At 38.7% G+C, this 16,258-nt stretch overlaps 1 protein-coding gene across 1 annotated transcript in view; it reads right to left on the bottom strand.

Moving 5' to 3' along the window:
- The window catches only part of LOC116901461 (sodium channel protein type 2 subunit alpha-like), an 84,687-nt gene that overhangs the window by 41,554 nt on the left and 26,875 nt on the right, over nt 1-16,258 (bottom strand). Inside the window, exons 12-14 of the mRNA XM_032903409.1 lie at nt 10,655-11,002; nt 5,514-5,643; nt 914-1,152 (exon numbers count right to left, since the gene is read on the bottom strand). Coding sequence (XP_032759300.1) covers nt 914-1,152; nt 5,514-5,643; nt 10,655-11,002 — 717 coding nt within the window. The remainder of the gene's footprint in view (nt 1-913; nt 1,153-5,513; nt 5,644-10,654; nt 11,003-16,258) is intronic.

Here is a 16,258-nt window from a genome sequence, read left to right as displayed (position 1 = left end):
TGAACGGTTAAATCAAAATGTTGTCCACTGAGATAGTCAGTGGAGGAGGGGCAGAAAGGGATGGAGTGCATATGATATTTAATGCAGAATTTGATATATCAGTGTGTTCATTGAACATACTTTATTATTTGACTCACTTGAGATCTATCAGAAATAAAGTAATATATATGTATATATATACATATATATATTTCATGTCTAAGAAGTATATTATGCTTTAAGGCATTTGTTATAAGACTCATGAGAAGTTAGCATTTCATATTATATATATAAATGTTATATATGTGCAAATATGTATATATGTTACACACATATTTTTCCCACAATTCATAGCATAATCCTGTTTTTAAATAATGTTTTCACTTATTTATTTGTCTTATGTGTTTGAGGAAGCATCTATGTAAAATGGTATGTATGTGACAGTCAATGGATAACTAAGAGAAGTAGATTCTCTTCCACCTTTTGGGGTCAAGTGTCGAATTTAGGTCATTAGGCTTGCTGAAGGCTCCCTTTCTTGCTGAACCACCTGGATGGCCCTAATTTTGCTTTTGCTTCTTTCTTCGTCTGCTTTGGGGTAGGATCTCCCTATGTAGCACAGATGGCCTAGAATCTGTGATCTTCCTGCCTTTGTCTCCCAATGGCTGAGATTACAGGTATGTGTCATTATGCTTGGCTGTAGTTATCATTATAATACAAAAGCAATTTAGATTCATTTCTAAATCAAAATACACCTAAAACCTCTAAATCCTTTGTACTAAGTTTAAGTAGCAACCTATTTTCATTGCTAAAAACTGATGCAAAAAAATTTGGTGTCTTTGGTGAACATAGTCAATTAGTTGACATCTTATTTGACAGTGAAACATAAAATTAATAAAAGCAATCTGTAGGAAGATGAGCCATCAAGGAGTCTTACCAAATTCCCAACAGACAGCACACTGCTGAACTGCTCAGTCATGGGGTAGTGCTCCATGGCCATGAAGAGCGTATTTAACACAATGCAGATGGTGATGGCCAGGTCAACAAATGGATCCATCACTACCAGATTGACAACGTGTTTTACCTTTAGCCATGGCTTACAACAGTCCCAAATCAGGCACATATTAGCAAATTTATACCAGCAGGGTGGGCATTTCTGTCTGGATTCTTCAAGTTCTGGGGAGGAAAAGAAAATGAATATACTCATGAAAGCTTTTTACTTTCTATTAATCATCTTTGCTTTAAATCGCAGTGATTCCCTAGTAAACATTCTAAAGGTGTGTTTAAAAGATAAGATAATCAGTTGAAAATGTCAGAAAAAAATTATGGGTTTGCAGTCACGGAGAGAGTAGACGTAGACAGGCTAATGCTCTCCGGTGTTTCTCAGATAAACATAGTTTCTAAGACTCTATCTGCAAAGCTGATCTTTTAAAATTGTCTACAAGGTTACAAGAAACAAACCGGCACAGCTTTCATTGTGTACACAATCATCTACATTCCACATGGAACAAGGGCTGCTGTGTGTTAGCCAAGGCTCCTCCAGAGACATCATCACAGCCTTGGTGAGTCACAGGAACACTTGGTCTCTTGGATTAGATGTCACTGGAGGGATTCTAGTGGGGAACATTTAAAAGAATCACTACTCTGTGTTAAAAACTCTCACACTGATAATAAATCTGAGTTACACGGGCTTGCATATTAAGTTCAACAAGTTTTTTGCTCTCTCTATACATCAATTAAACCAGAATTTTTTTTTAAAAAAAAAAAAGAGAATAATTAACTGAATAAAGTGGGGCCCTCATTGTTAGTATACCAACACTTTACAAAATGATATTCAAGTACTATTAATAAAACAGAAGATTTAAAACATAGATACATGAACATAGAATTCATGCATCTCCATTGGGTCTATTTATTTTAATGCATTGAGATCTGCAAATGTATCAAATATATGAAATGAGATTTCATGTTAAAAATGTTAAGAGAACATGCTTTAAAGAAGTTTTTAAGCTAAATGGAAATGTAGTATTAAACCTATCTGACAACTGTTTTTTTGATCATTTCCTCTAAAATTAAATGATTCAGAGAACTTCTGGATGATGCCTGTTTAGTAAACATTGACAACGTCTTTTGGGAAACTATGAAGTACAAAATTATCACTTCCATCTTTCTTTGGGAAGATGATCACTTAGCAGAGTATTCACTGGGAAAGGATACCAAGTTAGGTGGATTCTGCCAATACCATTGCAGAAAATTACCTTCTCTGCCAAACACGTGACCATCTCTTCTTAGCACTCAACAGAAGGAACTTTCCTTGTTCATTCCATGGCATGTGGTCTCTGGCCAGTCACTTTAGCATTATGGTAGTAACTAGGGCAACTCTCCACCATTGATGGAGCTTACAGTGAAATAAAATTTATAAGGGAGGAGGCAGCACAGAAAATGGAGAAGAATGTTGCTAGATCTTTGTTCTGCTAATAAACATTTGCTAACTATTTATGCAATCTGGTCAATCACTTACTTTAATGAATTTATTCTTTACTGATTTAGTGGAATTCTGTTTAAGCTAGACATTTCAAATTTCCCCTTGGATACTGAAATTCTTTAAGTGAACATTTTATTTCTATTTCTTACAATTTGTAATTTGGTAAAATTTATAATTTTGGTAAAATTTGTAAATTTTAGCTAAGTCACACAAAAAAGTCCTATAAATAAAGTTATTATCCATTTTATTTATTTATTTTTATATGCATTATTACTTTATAAATGCTTTTGATACTACCAAACAAGTTCATGTTCACAGAGGAAACAATATATTATATATACATAATTTGCAACAAATAATAGAAGAGAAGCTGCCAAATTTCTGTGTTCTATCAGAATAAATTCCATTTTTAATTTATACAAGCTGTGATATAGTAGAAAAGAAAAGCAAATAGCATAGCACAGAAAATAAAAAAAAAGAGAGAAATAAGAGAAATATTCAAAGGGAAAATTCAGCAGGCGCTGATGGTCTTGACACTAGGGAAAGTCGGAGCAAAGTTGCCTTTAGTTCTAAAATAAAATCATTCAATTATTAATTTTGCATAAGAGAATCTCCCACTTTGGAACAAGCGAAGCGCCCCAGAGGGGACTACAGCCACTTCTCCATCATTCCTGTGGGAGGTTTCCCACCTTAGAGTCAGTAGCAGCTAAGTTCATATCCTCTCTTGCATCTGAATTCCTTCAGTATTTTACCTTATACCCCAACATATACACCAACCAAAGTGTATCCACGAAACATCTCTATACAATTCTGCATTTTAAAATATCTCTTGCTCATCTTTAAGCAGGAGTAAGCATTACTCTGAGTAATGAAGAGTTGGCTGTAGTTGAAAAGAAGGAAAGCAAAAGTTGCCAGCCGCATTAACAAGCCTGGTTTATGAAAGGGAAGGCGAACCAAATTTTGGAAGAAACCACATTTAAATAAACAGATAATAACAACAAAGAAATAGCCCCACCATTTATGTGAACAAGCAGGACCATGTCAAAGTAAACTTTACTATTCGTGCTATGAGCAGATGATTGCTGCCTACTATTTCTGACCATTGCCACATTCAAATTGTTCACATGTGAATTAAAAAAATATGTATCAGGCTTTCATCCTAACTAACACTAGGAGATATGTTTCCATGGAGGAAGTTGTGTGTGCTTTTAAACTAAGCGTTGGATGTGCCAATTCGTTGACAAGTCCAATTTGGAACGGTCTGATTTTTTTTTTCCCTTCCGTTATTCCTTACATTACTTTGTACTTAAAGCTACTAGAAGTGCAAAGCATGACTGTCAGTTTAGACTTACCCTGACTCCTCCTCTACTTCCTGCTTTGGGGAGCAGCCATGCTGCTGACATCGGAAGCAGAACCACTGGCCCCTTCCTCTCAGTGGTTTTGCTATGGCAAGGAGCCGAAGACCAGAGACTCTTCAAAAGATTTACCTGGAGGGATAGGGAGGAGCAAGCTACTGGCAGCTGGGGGAGAGAAGGAGTGTGAGCTAAGCAGGCAAGGTTGGGGAAGAAGGGACTTGAGTTTAATATTCCATTGAAGTCAATGAAAAGATCAGGACTCTACAAAAACTGGGTCTCATATCAATGTCTTGTCCACAGTGACAGACATCTATCGCGGTCATTTTTTTCTGGTTATGACTTTCAGGCTTTTGATCCTGAGATCATGAGATTTTTTTGCATTGTAACTAAAAATACTCTCTAAGTATCTACCCAGTCTCTGAAGAAACTAATAATGGAAAGAGAGATATATACTGGGCAGAGGGCCAGGGAAGGGAAGGAGGGTAGTAGAGATATGAATAAGATACAGTGTATATGTCTATTAAAATTTGAAAGGAGTTTAAAAAAATAAAGTCATGCACACACTCATTTTCTCTCACCCTTATGCTCCTTTTCTTAGCTTTCTATTTTGACTTACATATTCAAGCATACTTTTACGTATGTGGGAACGAGAATCAGGGAGACTTATAAAAGATGGAGAAATAGAATACATCGTATGTGAAAGGAAGGAAAAATAAGGAAAAATAAGAGAGAGGTGTTATATGTGAATACATTTGATATAAATATATTTTTCACATATTGAAGCTGACAGCCGCTGTTGATTTCACTTAATATAAAAAGGGGGAAAAATGACATGAGTTTACAAAAGTAGCAAAATGGAACAAATAATGACTATAGCATCAATTGACAGTCTTCAGCATGCAAAGTACAGGGGCGCTTTCCGTGTGTCATTTTACTTAACCCTTATAACAACTTTATGCCTAAATATTACAGCCCACATTTTAGCTGGAAAGGAAAAAGAAATTCAAATCATAAATTAGTACATTTAAACTGTGACAGTGCCTGGAAGTGACCACAGATCAAGCTGTTCTCCAAACTTTTACCTTGGTAGTATGAAATCCAGCCTTGTCAACACTACGGTAGCTATTCAGTTATAAGCTTCAAAGTAAAAGCTGACATGCTATGTTTCATAAGTGATGAAGAGACAGAGGGAGACACAGAGAGACACAGAGAGAAAGAGGAAAAAGAAGAGAAGAACAGAGGTACAACTCTAAAATTTTTGAACACAGCTTCAATGAGGCATGGCACCTTAATTCACACTTCTATATTTATAATTCTGGTTAAGCCAACAGATTTCATAACTTGTGTTAGCATGTTACATTTTGTGACTTGTCAGATGTGTTAGCACCATAGTGATAAGCATACATCAGTCCACCGTTACTCATGTCACCATCAAGCTTAAAGAGGTTTGGATGTAGGGTCTGGAAGAAGTCATATTCCCAATGTACCTTGAATTTGTAACAGCTTCCCAGAAGCTTGTTTAACAATCTACACAAAGGAGTCAAATCCATGTGTATGTGCCGATTTCGCTTTACCTTTTTAAAAGAAGTGATGATGAGGTACTGGGTTGAGAAGTAGTGTCTTAAAACTTAGGCCAGGGATGTCACATTGTGAACAGCCTGCTGTCAGAAAACAATGGTGGTGAACCTTTGACTTACCTTCCATAGTGTTCGTCAAAATACTGGCCATACTCATTGCCCTTTGCCTTGAAGGGTCTTCCAACAAGTCCATAGAGACGTGGTAAGAACTGGATCTCCTCTTCCTTATTTCTGTCTCAGTAGTTGTGCCCTGCAATACCAGGGTTCCAGAAAGCAAACTAATCATCACTTTTGGCGATAACCAACCTCAAAAGCACCCTAGCTGTAGACACCACTTAACCAAGAGTTCTACATGCTCCCTCAGATGTAAGGAGTGTCTTACTTTCTTATTGCAGTGGTAAAATACCAAACAAAAGCAGCATAAGGGAGAAATTCTTTTTTGACACGTACAGGTTTCAAGCTGGTACGGCCTCCATGGAAGAGGAAAAAATGGCAGCACAAAGGGTAAGCAGAGCGGCAAAAGGAGGGGACTGGCTTTTCACACTCATCTGGCATCTGCACCCATGAAGCAGGCAGTGAACAGAAAGTGAGACCAGGCTCTAAAGCCTCAAATCCCACTCCCAGCGACCCAGCACCCTTTTCCTCTTTTCTGTACCCACAACCTTCCCAGATAGGGCCATCAGCTAGGCACCAATGATTGAGACATATGGACCCATGGCATACCGTCCATATCCAGACCACGATGGCTCCATGTGATATCCCTATAATTAACATATTAGGGCTGCTTTTGGGAAGTCCATCAGCCCCTCAGTCTTCTGTGATGCCAGCTTTCTCTGTGCTACAGATTTGGCTTGGAAGGACCAACATTGATATCAACTGTATAAGCATGGAGCATCTCACCCATTTCAACCTCCAGCTTCAAACTGAAATACATTATTCCTGATGTACTTTGCAGACAGGTTTGAAAAGACTTCCTTATCCAACGTGTCTGTAACAGTTTCCTTAAAATGCGAACACTGAATGTAAAATATTTTCTTATTTTTTTGGAGACAGATATCATTTCCCATATCCATATTTAAGAAAAAGGTTAAGATAGCTAACCTATCATGTCATCTTATACCTTTGTAGTTCCCTAAAATATAAACTCTGTATGTAAAATATTTCTTCTTTTGGAGACAGATATCATTTCCCAATATTCATATTTTTTAAAAAAAAAATCTAGCTAACCTATTCTTTTGCCTTATACTTATGAAACAGCTCTATTCACAGCTGAGCTACCTAAAACATCACAACTCTTAGGACACGCCAATTGGAGTGTTTGAATGTTAGCAATCACGCAATGGCTCAGTTCTTCCTTGCTCTAAAAAACTCCCCAGGTTTGGAGCTAGGTAGAAACATGTTCCTACTCCAAGACATCAGACAAGGAGTTAGCAGTCACAGGACAAAGGAAAAGAATCTTAAGCGTTTCAAAGGCAGGTATGAGTGAGTCAGTGAGAAGGAAGCCTCTCTCTGGTCTGCCAGTGCTGCTGCTGTTGTCTAAATAGCAATGTAAGTGTTGCTTAGGGGTCTGGACATCACAGGGATGTGAGCACCGACCATTTCTGCATAATGGTGTATTTCAAACTGATTTCTACTCAACTGATGTTACCACGAATGGGTATAAAGATCCATGCTCTCAGCTCATTGTAACTGCCAGGTGAAGGAGTAGTTGAAGCAAGGAGGAAAGAGAGAATCCATTACTGAAAATAAAACTATTCAAGATGTAAAGATGGGCTCATGGAAAGTAAATATTTACCTCCTGAAAGATGAGTCTTTTAAGAAAAAAAGAAGCAGAGGCCACGTAAATATCACCCAATCTCTTCGCGATAGGCAAAACCACATTAAAAACTCCAGATCTATGGAAGTTTTGATGATAGATTCCAAAAATCTCTAATAATATTCTTCTGAAGTTTAATTGTCTCAATGGAATTTATGTTTAAAGAACAGGAAATAGTGTGCCTTGTTTGGTACATGCCCTTTACTTGCTGTGGTCTGTTTTCGGTTCACACATTCCCCTTGCCAACTGTGTGTTCCTTCAGCTTCTTCCACAGGACAGAGTCCTGCCCTAAAGCACTGACTTCATGGCTGAAGGGATGCAGGTGTGGGAGTCCACAGCTTACCTGGTTACAATAGGCTTGGAGTCAAACTATGTTCAATCAAACTTTGTGATTTGTTCTACCTTTTCTGATAGGGTAAGTGTATGGTGACTCCTGATTAATAATGTGGCAGTTCTGATATATGGATTTGCAGTTATATTTGTGCAATGAAATTGGGAGATTTATCCCAAGGGTAACAATATCTGTGGTGGGCCTACTTCTGTATTCAAGAACCATGTGTACTGTTTTGTAAGAAAAAGATTTCCAGACCCCTCTGCAAAGCTTCCTTCTGAGTAGTTCTGGGTTCAGCCAGAAAATTTGAATTTACCATTTCTGAGAATCACCTGAGAGAATTTGAAGCATAGCTTAAGGAACACTGGTTTTTCTTTGTTTACTCATCATAACAGTAACATTAAGGTATTACAGGATCAATTAGAACCGGGATTGAAGCAGCTCGGTGAAACAGCACGTGCATTGCACGCATGGGAACTCTCTGCTTCTGGTATCTTCCTCAACCTCCTTTGTCAGTGTTTCTAGTTCGTCAAAATGCTCATTCATATCCTATTCCTTTGTCAGTGTTTCCATTTCATCAAAGCACTCATTCATATCCTAGGTGTGATGGTTTGTCTATGCTCAGCCCAGGGAATGGCAGGATTAGAAGGAATGGCCCCATTGGAGTAGGTGTGCACCGTGGGTGTGGGTTATAAGACTCTCATTCTAACTGCCTAGAAGCCAGTATTCTGCTGGCAGCCTTCAGAAGAAGACGTAAAACTCTTGCACCTCCTTCACCATGCCTGCCTGGATGCTTTCCCACCATGTTTCCACCATGATGATAATGGACTGAACCTCTGAAACTGTTAAGCCAGGCTCAATTAAATGTTGTCCTTATGAAAGTTGCCTTGGTCACGGTGTCTGTAAAACCCTAAGACACTTGGTTAAGGTCGTTCCAAGGCATTTGATTTGTTTGTTTTATATGTCTCTGGTATTTTAATTAAACTGTGTTTAGATTTTGAGAATTAAAGAAAGAAAGATGGAAAGAAAGAAAGAAAAAGGAAGGAAGGAAGGAAGAAAGAAAGGAAGGAAGAAGAAAGAAGGAAAAAAGAAAGAAAGAAAGAAAGGAAGAAAGGAAGGAAGAAGAAAGAAAGAAAGAAGAAAGAAGAAAGAAAGAAAGGAGAAAGAAAGGAAGAAAAGAAAGAGGCAGAAAGACAGACAGAAAGAAAGAAAAAGGTTTAGCCAGACAGTGATGGTTTATGACTTTGCTTCCAGTGCTCTGGAGGCTAAGGCAGGCAGATCTTGGTGAGTTCCAGGCCAGCCTGGTCTACATAGCGAGTTCCAGGACACACAGAGAAACCCTGTCTCCAACAAAAAGAAAAAAAGAAAAAGAAAAAGAAAAAGAAACACTGGTTTAAAGGAAAGTATTTTCTTTCTTCCTAATCTGATCTTATCATTTAAGAAAATTCAATAAAATGTATTTCACTAGGAATGGAAGGGCAGGACTTGTAGACAACATATCTGGGGTCAAATCTTAGTTCCAGAATGTACAGACCTCAATTGCCCCTCTGTAAAAAGGGCATAAATTAATAATTATTATAACGGGTAGTTGTAAGGATTCAATGAAGTAACCCCACAGTGTTCTGGGCAATGTGTTGTACATAACTGGCTAAAATTATTTCTCTAAGAAGATGTGACATTTCCTTATCATTTTTCTTGTCTGCTTCACAACAAAGTTCTATTGCTTCTGCGGCTTGCTATTTTTCCAGGATACTTGGAAACTTCCCTGGGAGGAAAGGCTGAGAATATGCCATGGGAAATCACTGTTACCATATTCCAGGGCAAGATGTTCCTCTAAGAAGTGATTGCAGGGGCTGGGGATTTAGCTCAGTGGTAGAGCGCTTACCTAGGAAGCGCAAGGCCCTGGGTTGGTCCCAAGCTCGAAAAAAAAAAGAACCAAAAAAAAAAAAAAAAAAAAAAAAAAAAGTGATTGCAAACTATCTGGACCATTATAACATGGCCCTAAGGGGTGTGGCCACTTAAAAAATGAAATGATATAAAAGTAATTATACAAAGGAGATTTTAACCCAGCCGGGGAAACTCTGATGTAATCAGACAACATGGCTGAAGTATTTTATAAAGGTCAAGTAACGTTTCATTTAATGCCAACTTGAAGAATGCCTTGCTTTATAAAGGGGCCATTGGTGATACATCCTGATACAAATTATTAAGTTGAAAATTTTTTCCAAATGCTTGATTTAGGGTGACTTTGCATATAAGAAGAATTCATGGCAATAATAAGGAAGCTGAAATCCATTAGAAAAAGTCTAACATCTGACTGTAGCCTATGCTATTTAAGCAGCCTCTTTACTGACGCAGGGTGGCTGGGTCATTTGAGTTGGTACTGGGGGAAGGGCACAGTACGAAAAATGTGAAGAATTGCTAAGTAAGGGATTTAGATAGAATTAGTGGTAGCAGGACACCAAGTGGAGGTGTGAAGTTGTTTTCAAGGAACAGGATAGCAAAACCTTTGAAATGCATGTGTGTGTGTGTGTGTGTGTGTGTGTGTGTGTGTGTGTGTGTGTGTGTGTGTGTATCATGCTCATGTTTATATTCTTTAATTTCTTAGTATTTAATTATATTGCTTGGTGTAGTGGCACAGGCCTTTAATCCCAGCACTTGGGAGGTAGAGGCAGGTGAATCTGAGTTTAAGGCTAGCTTGGTCTATAAAGAGAGTTTCAGTATAGCCAGTATAGTAACAGAGAAACCTTGTTTCAAAAAATATAATAATAATAATAATAATAATAATAATAATAATAGCAACAACAATGATAATAATAGTTGCATGTTTACACAACAAAAATGTGGTTTGATTTTTATATTAAACTCCAAACTGTAGGAATAATAATGGACAAATGCATCTATGAAACTCATTGTATAATATTAATTTATAGAGATGTGTTGAGAGATTTTTTAATGAGTTAAGTTCATAGCTTGATAAAATCAGCCACCTCTTAGCCTCGGAATAACAGATGCAGGAAAAATATCATCTGTGGAATTCAAAACCCATGTTCCTGATTGTCCCCGTGTCCCTCCTCTTTCTGTGCTCTCAGGTGTAGTTTTACTGGTCCTCACCTCTGGCAGCAGCTGCCCCACAGGCGATGTGAGCGCAGAAGGGCCTCCAACCAGGGACACCACACCGTTGCAGTCCACCGCACTGTGCATCTTCCCATTCATGGGTAGAGTGGGTATCCCCCGGGAGGCACGGCTGGCCTGGCTGACATTGCTAGGACGCCTTTCTCCATGTCTGTGTGGTACAAAGAGAGAGTCTCTTCTGCTGTCGTTGTCCTCAAATGTGCTGTGTTCATCGTCTGCAAAGTCATTTTCAGAACCAATATCCTTCACTCGACCTTTGAAGCTGAAAAGGCTTGCTCTACTGTTGCGTCTTGGAGAAAATAGGGAGCCTCGGATGCTCAAGAGAGACTAGACCAAAAGAAACAAAACAGATGGAATTAAAAACTTGCACCCTGAAGAAAATGGCTTTACCCGCTGGTTCACCCTGCTGGCTACCTCAGGATCAATCACTGGGAAGGAGTCGAAGGCTCCCTTCCTGCCCTAGGTGCTTACTACTTCGGTTTACTTCCCCCCTTGCTTCCTTCATTTTCCTTCTGTTCTGTCATTTTCTTTGCCTAAGCATAGTTAGGAGCACTCCCACAATGCTGTCTAGTCTTATTACTGACGACTAGAACAGCAGTACTTACTAGACCATTCTCTTAGAAGTGAATTTTACCTAATGATTCAATGGAAAGTAATTAAACACACACCTACATTTAGGCCTTCTGAAGCTCAAAATAGATACAGTAAGAGCTCACAAATGACCACACCCTGAGGCAGAGCCTCCCCAGAGAAAAATCAAAGCTGGCTTGCTGGTAGACCTGCATAATTATAGTACAGGAGCAGCTTCTCTCTCTCCCTTTGCATATTTTATAATGGCCTTCATGAATAAATTAAACAAATCAAGCTGAAATAACTGTATGATTCATTTCCTGATTTCCACTCTTCTGTCTCAAGAAATCTGAAGAACACGATATTAGCAAAAAAACAATTTTCAAATAAGAATCTGATCGTGGCAGTAAGCATTTTCTAATGATGACCTGTTTGTTTCCTTACTCTACTTGACCATCACACACCAACAAGGATGACTAAGCTCTTCTATGCCACAGTCTGTGATTATAACCTCTGCAACAAATGCGGTCACTTGACTAGTAGCCATTTTTTTGTGGTTCATAAGACCCTGCGCTTTAGGAGAAACTCCTCAATTCTTGCATCATTTAATTTCTGAGACACTAATTTAATCCCTGACTCTAGAAGCAAGTCAACTCAAGTCTAGCCAACCAGAGCACTCCATTCCTGTAATACATGGTTTCTAGAAAGACAGACGGTGTTGCTTGGGCCACTGAGAATCAACACTTCCCTTACCAACTGGTGGGAAACAGAGGTACTTTTTCAACTGGGGTGTTGAGTCTAAGAGCAACAATGGGTTTCATGCTAGACACACGGGAGAAACCATGGATGACATATGCACAGAGACATGGTTAGGCCTGTTCCCTACATACAACTTGCTGTCTTAGTCACTGTCCTATAGCTTTGAAGAGACATCATGACCAAAGCAAGTCTTATGAAAGAAATTTAACTGGTTTCTTGCTTATAGTTTCAGAGACTTAGTCCATTTTCATCATGGTAGAGAGCCTGGCAGCAGACATTGGAGAACTAGCTGAGGGCTATATCCCAATTCATAGGTAGAGAGAGCCTTGGCCTGGTCTGGTGTTTGCTTTTGAAACCACAAAGCCCACCTCCAATGACAGATTTCTTCCAACAAGGCCACGTCTACTCCAATAAAGTCACACCTCCTAATCCTTATTATCTTTTCAAACAGTGTTACTCCCTGGTGATTATATGCTCAAATATATGACCCTACAGGGCTGTTTTTATCAAAAGCAGTTTTTACCTGCTCATAGCCTTGTATCCATATCAAATCACAAAATGCATTTAGTTCAACTTCAAAAGTCCCCATAGTCTATTACAGTTTCAACACTGCTTGATATTCAAGGCCCAAAATCTCTTCTGGGTCTCAAGGTGACTGTAACTCCCTATAAAATTAAACCACCATACCTGCCTAAAACTAAGCATAGACATTATTTATATAATCTAAAATATAGTTGTCTTTTCTTAAGCTATTCTGTACTCTATGTTTATAACTATTAATAGAAATAGCACAAATTCAATAATATAATATGATGACTTTGATCTTTTTCCTCTTTGAATGATTTAAAGCCAATACATTTTTTTTTCTTTTTTCTTTTTTTTCGGAGCTGGGGACCGAACCCAGGGCCTTGCGCTTGCTAGGCAAGCGCTCTACCACTAAGCTAAATCCCCAACCCCAAGCCAATACATTTTTATGCTTATGATATTCTTATATTCTTTGAGCACTAAGTATTCTTCCAATTTTCCTTTTAGATAATCCCCTTTTCTTCAATGATTAATGTTTATACCACATCTGTACGTATTAAATACTTTGTGTTATGTGTCCATTCATTTTTCATAAAGCAAATAACATTTAAAAAGATAGACTTATCCCTCTATAGAAGTTATTTCTTCCCATCCCTGTCCCTAACCCATCTGTCTTGTTTACTTTTCTATTGTTGTGATAACATACCATTACCAAGGCAACTTACAGAAGGAGAAAAAATTCTTTGGGGCTATGGTTCCAGAGACTTAGAGATACTGATGGCAGAATGGAAGTAACAAGTGGCAGATAGCAGAGCTCAGGTCTGCAACTACAAATTGGAAGCAGAGAGCATACTGGGGATAGAGAGGGTCTTTGAAACCTCAGTGCCTACTCACTGTGACACACCTCTTCTAACAAAGCCATACCTTATAATCCTTCCCAAATAGTTCTACCAAGGAGGGGACAAAGTATTCAAGCATAGGAGCCTATGGCGACTCTTTTCATTCAAGCCACCACAGCAATCCTACCAATCATAATTAATAACCTATTGTTTATCATCAACTCAAAAACAAAGGGAGAAAGGGGTTTAAAGGAAATACAGTAAAATTGATGCATATGTAACACTTTTAGTAGAATCTATATGCTAACTTAAAGTGCATCATAGATGGATAGAGGGAGATAATCTCAATAAAACTGATTAAAAGATACATTAAGAACAGAGTTTATATGTAACAATTAGTTACACTGCAAATAACCAAACCATGTCTTTCTCCATACACAGCTCAGGTTATTTCATTGTGTGTGGCAAGATGCCCAGAGTAGCTCTTAGAGCCAGTCAACAACTCCAGTTGTAAAGGTACTTCTGTTTCCCAACATCTGGAAAAGAGAAATGTTCTCCATGGGCCAAGCAGAATGCTATACCTCTCTTTGAACCATTGCTCGTACTATAGACATGCTTACAATTATTTTCTAAATTAATGCTGTGGTGAATGATAGCCCAGAAGACATATCCTTTTCAACCAGCGAATCTCCAAAAATGTAACTGCTAATTTATCACAGGTGACCTTGTTCTTAGAAAAGTTTCAAAAGAAAATATCCAGATTACCATGAGACTTGATTAGAGATGCGCTCTTGACTTTCTTTCCTTCCCTCTCCCACACTTACAAGTCAGAGATGTCTAAGGAATACTTAACATTTCCACCCACTCTGCTGGGAAAATTATAATCTTGCTGGAAAAGCTTTTATTATATTTTTTTTGGTATGAAAGCAGAAGTTATCAACAAAGTATCCTCTCCACTATATCATTAGAAAGCATGGTTTCTTAATAGTTTGTGATCCTTGACCCCTGAAAATATTTCATAAAACCTCAAGGCTCCTACCACTGTAGGATTTTACCCAGGTAAAATCTCTATATTTGATTTGATGTTTTCATTATTACTTCCTGAACTTTCAAAGTGGGGTTATTGAAATATCTGGGTGCCACCTCTTTGTCTCTGTCTCCTTCTCACCCCCAGTCTTGTTCCTTCTCAGTCAGAACAAGATCCAAGCATTAAGTTGTATAAGGAGATATTTGAGTGCTTATGGGAAAAATAAGACAAAAGTCTTGTGACCGAGCTTCTTCGAACTCACAATATTGTTCTTGGATTATGCTTTTGTGTCACTACCATGTGTAGTGGATAGGGGTGACTTTCTTTCAGATTATTCATCACAACTGGTGATTACTATTTGTTTATATGCCTCTATAGAAAAGCATGTTTCTCTATGGAGCCTGTCCACCACATATGGCTTGACACTTTACTCATTTGACACCTCTAAACGCTTAGAGTATAAATTGTCTGATGCTTTGAATAACGTTGGTTATTGCATGAGGCTTTACTTTGCCTCATTTATCAGCTCCATTCTCCCAAGTCCCATCATCTCTACAGCAGTAAACACCACTCCATCTTCTTTGCAATCTATTGGCTGATTTTTTTAAACAGGCAAATATTTTTAAAGTGGTTCATTGTATTTATATTGATCGCTTATTAGCCCAAATGCTTGATTTACTCTAGATGCACAGAACACATGAAAGTCAAGAAGGATGGCCAAAATACAAATGCTTCACTCCTTCTTTAAAAGGGGAAAAAAGAATACCCTTAGGAGGGGATAGGGAGGCAAAGTTTAGAACAGAGGCTGAAGGAACACCCATTCAGAGCCTGTCCCACATGTGGCCCATACATATACAGCCACCAAACTAGATAAGATGGATGAAGCAAAGAAGTGCAGACTGACAGGAACCAGATGTAGATCTTTCCTGAGAGACACAGCCAGAATACGGCAAATACACACGCAAATGCCAGCAGCAAACCACTGAACTGAGAACGGGACCCCCATTGAAGGAATCAGAGAAAGGACTGGAAGAGCTGAAGGGGCTTGAGACCCCATATGAACAACAAGGCCAACCAACCAGAGCTTCCAGTGACTAAGCCACTACCCAAAGACTATACATGGACTGACCCTGGGCTCCAACTGCACAGGTAGCAATGAATAGCCTAGTAAGGGTACCAGTGGAAGGGGAAGCCCTTGATCTTGCCAAGGCTGGACCCCCAGTGAACGGGATTCTTGGGGAGAGGGTGGTAATGGGGGGAGGGGGAGGGGAGGAGGGGAACACCTATATAGAAGGGAAGGGGGAGGGACTAGGGGGATGTTGGCCTGGAAACCGGGAAAGAGAATAACATTTGAAATGTAAATAAGAAATACCCAATTTAATAAAGATGGAGAAAAAAAAGAAACAAGTATGAAATCAAATGAAACATAGAAGGTCGTTGATGGCAGTAATCTCTCACAATGTCCAACCAGCTGTGAAGTAGGCATAAGGAGAGGTGTACAGATACTACAAAGGAAATGCCATATCTTCAAGAAAACGCAGAAAGAACAGGGACAGCACCAGCATAACCAAGCATAGTGCACAGACTAGAAATGATCCTCTTGGATTTGGAAGCATGTAAATTGAAGAAAAGGTCTGCAGTGCCAGTGGATAGGAAGCTTCCAATTTCGGCAAACCTAATTTATAATTTACACAAAATTAGATTCAGGAGTCGGCAAAACAACTTTCCTTCTTCTCTCCTTGTCCTTGATCTCTTCTTAACTCCCTTCCTCCAGTTCCTTCTTCTCTCCTTTCTTTTATTTTTTCAAAATAACCCTGCTTTTTGGAAGAGAGCCCAACATTTAAGGGACTCATATTTGGCAAT

The sequence above is a fragment of the Rattus rattus genome, chromosome 5, assembly GCF_011064425.1.
Source record: "Rattus rattus isolate New Zealand chromosome 5, Rrattus_CSIRO_v1, whole genome shotgun sequence".
Taxonomy (NCBI): domain Eukaryota; kingdom Metazoa; phylum Chordata; class Mammalia; order Rodentia; family Muridae; genus Rattus; species Rattus rattus.
Note: the sequence above shows the minus strand (reverse complement) of the source record. Positions and strands in the feature narration are given on the sequence as shown.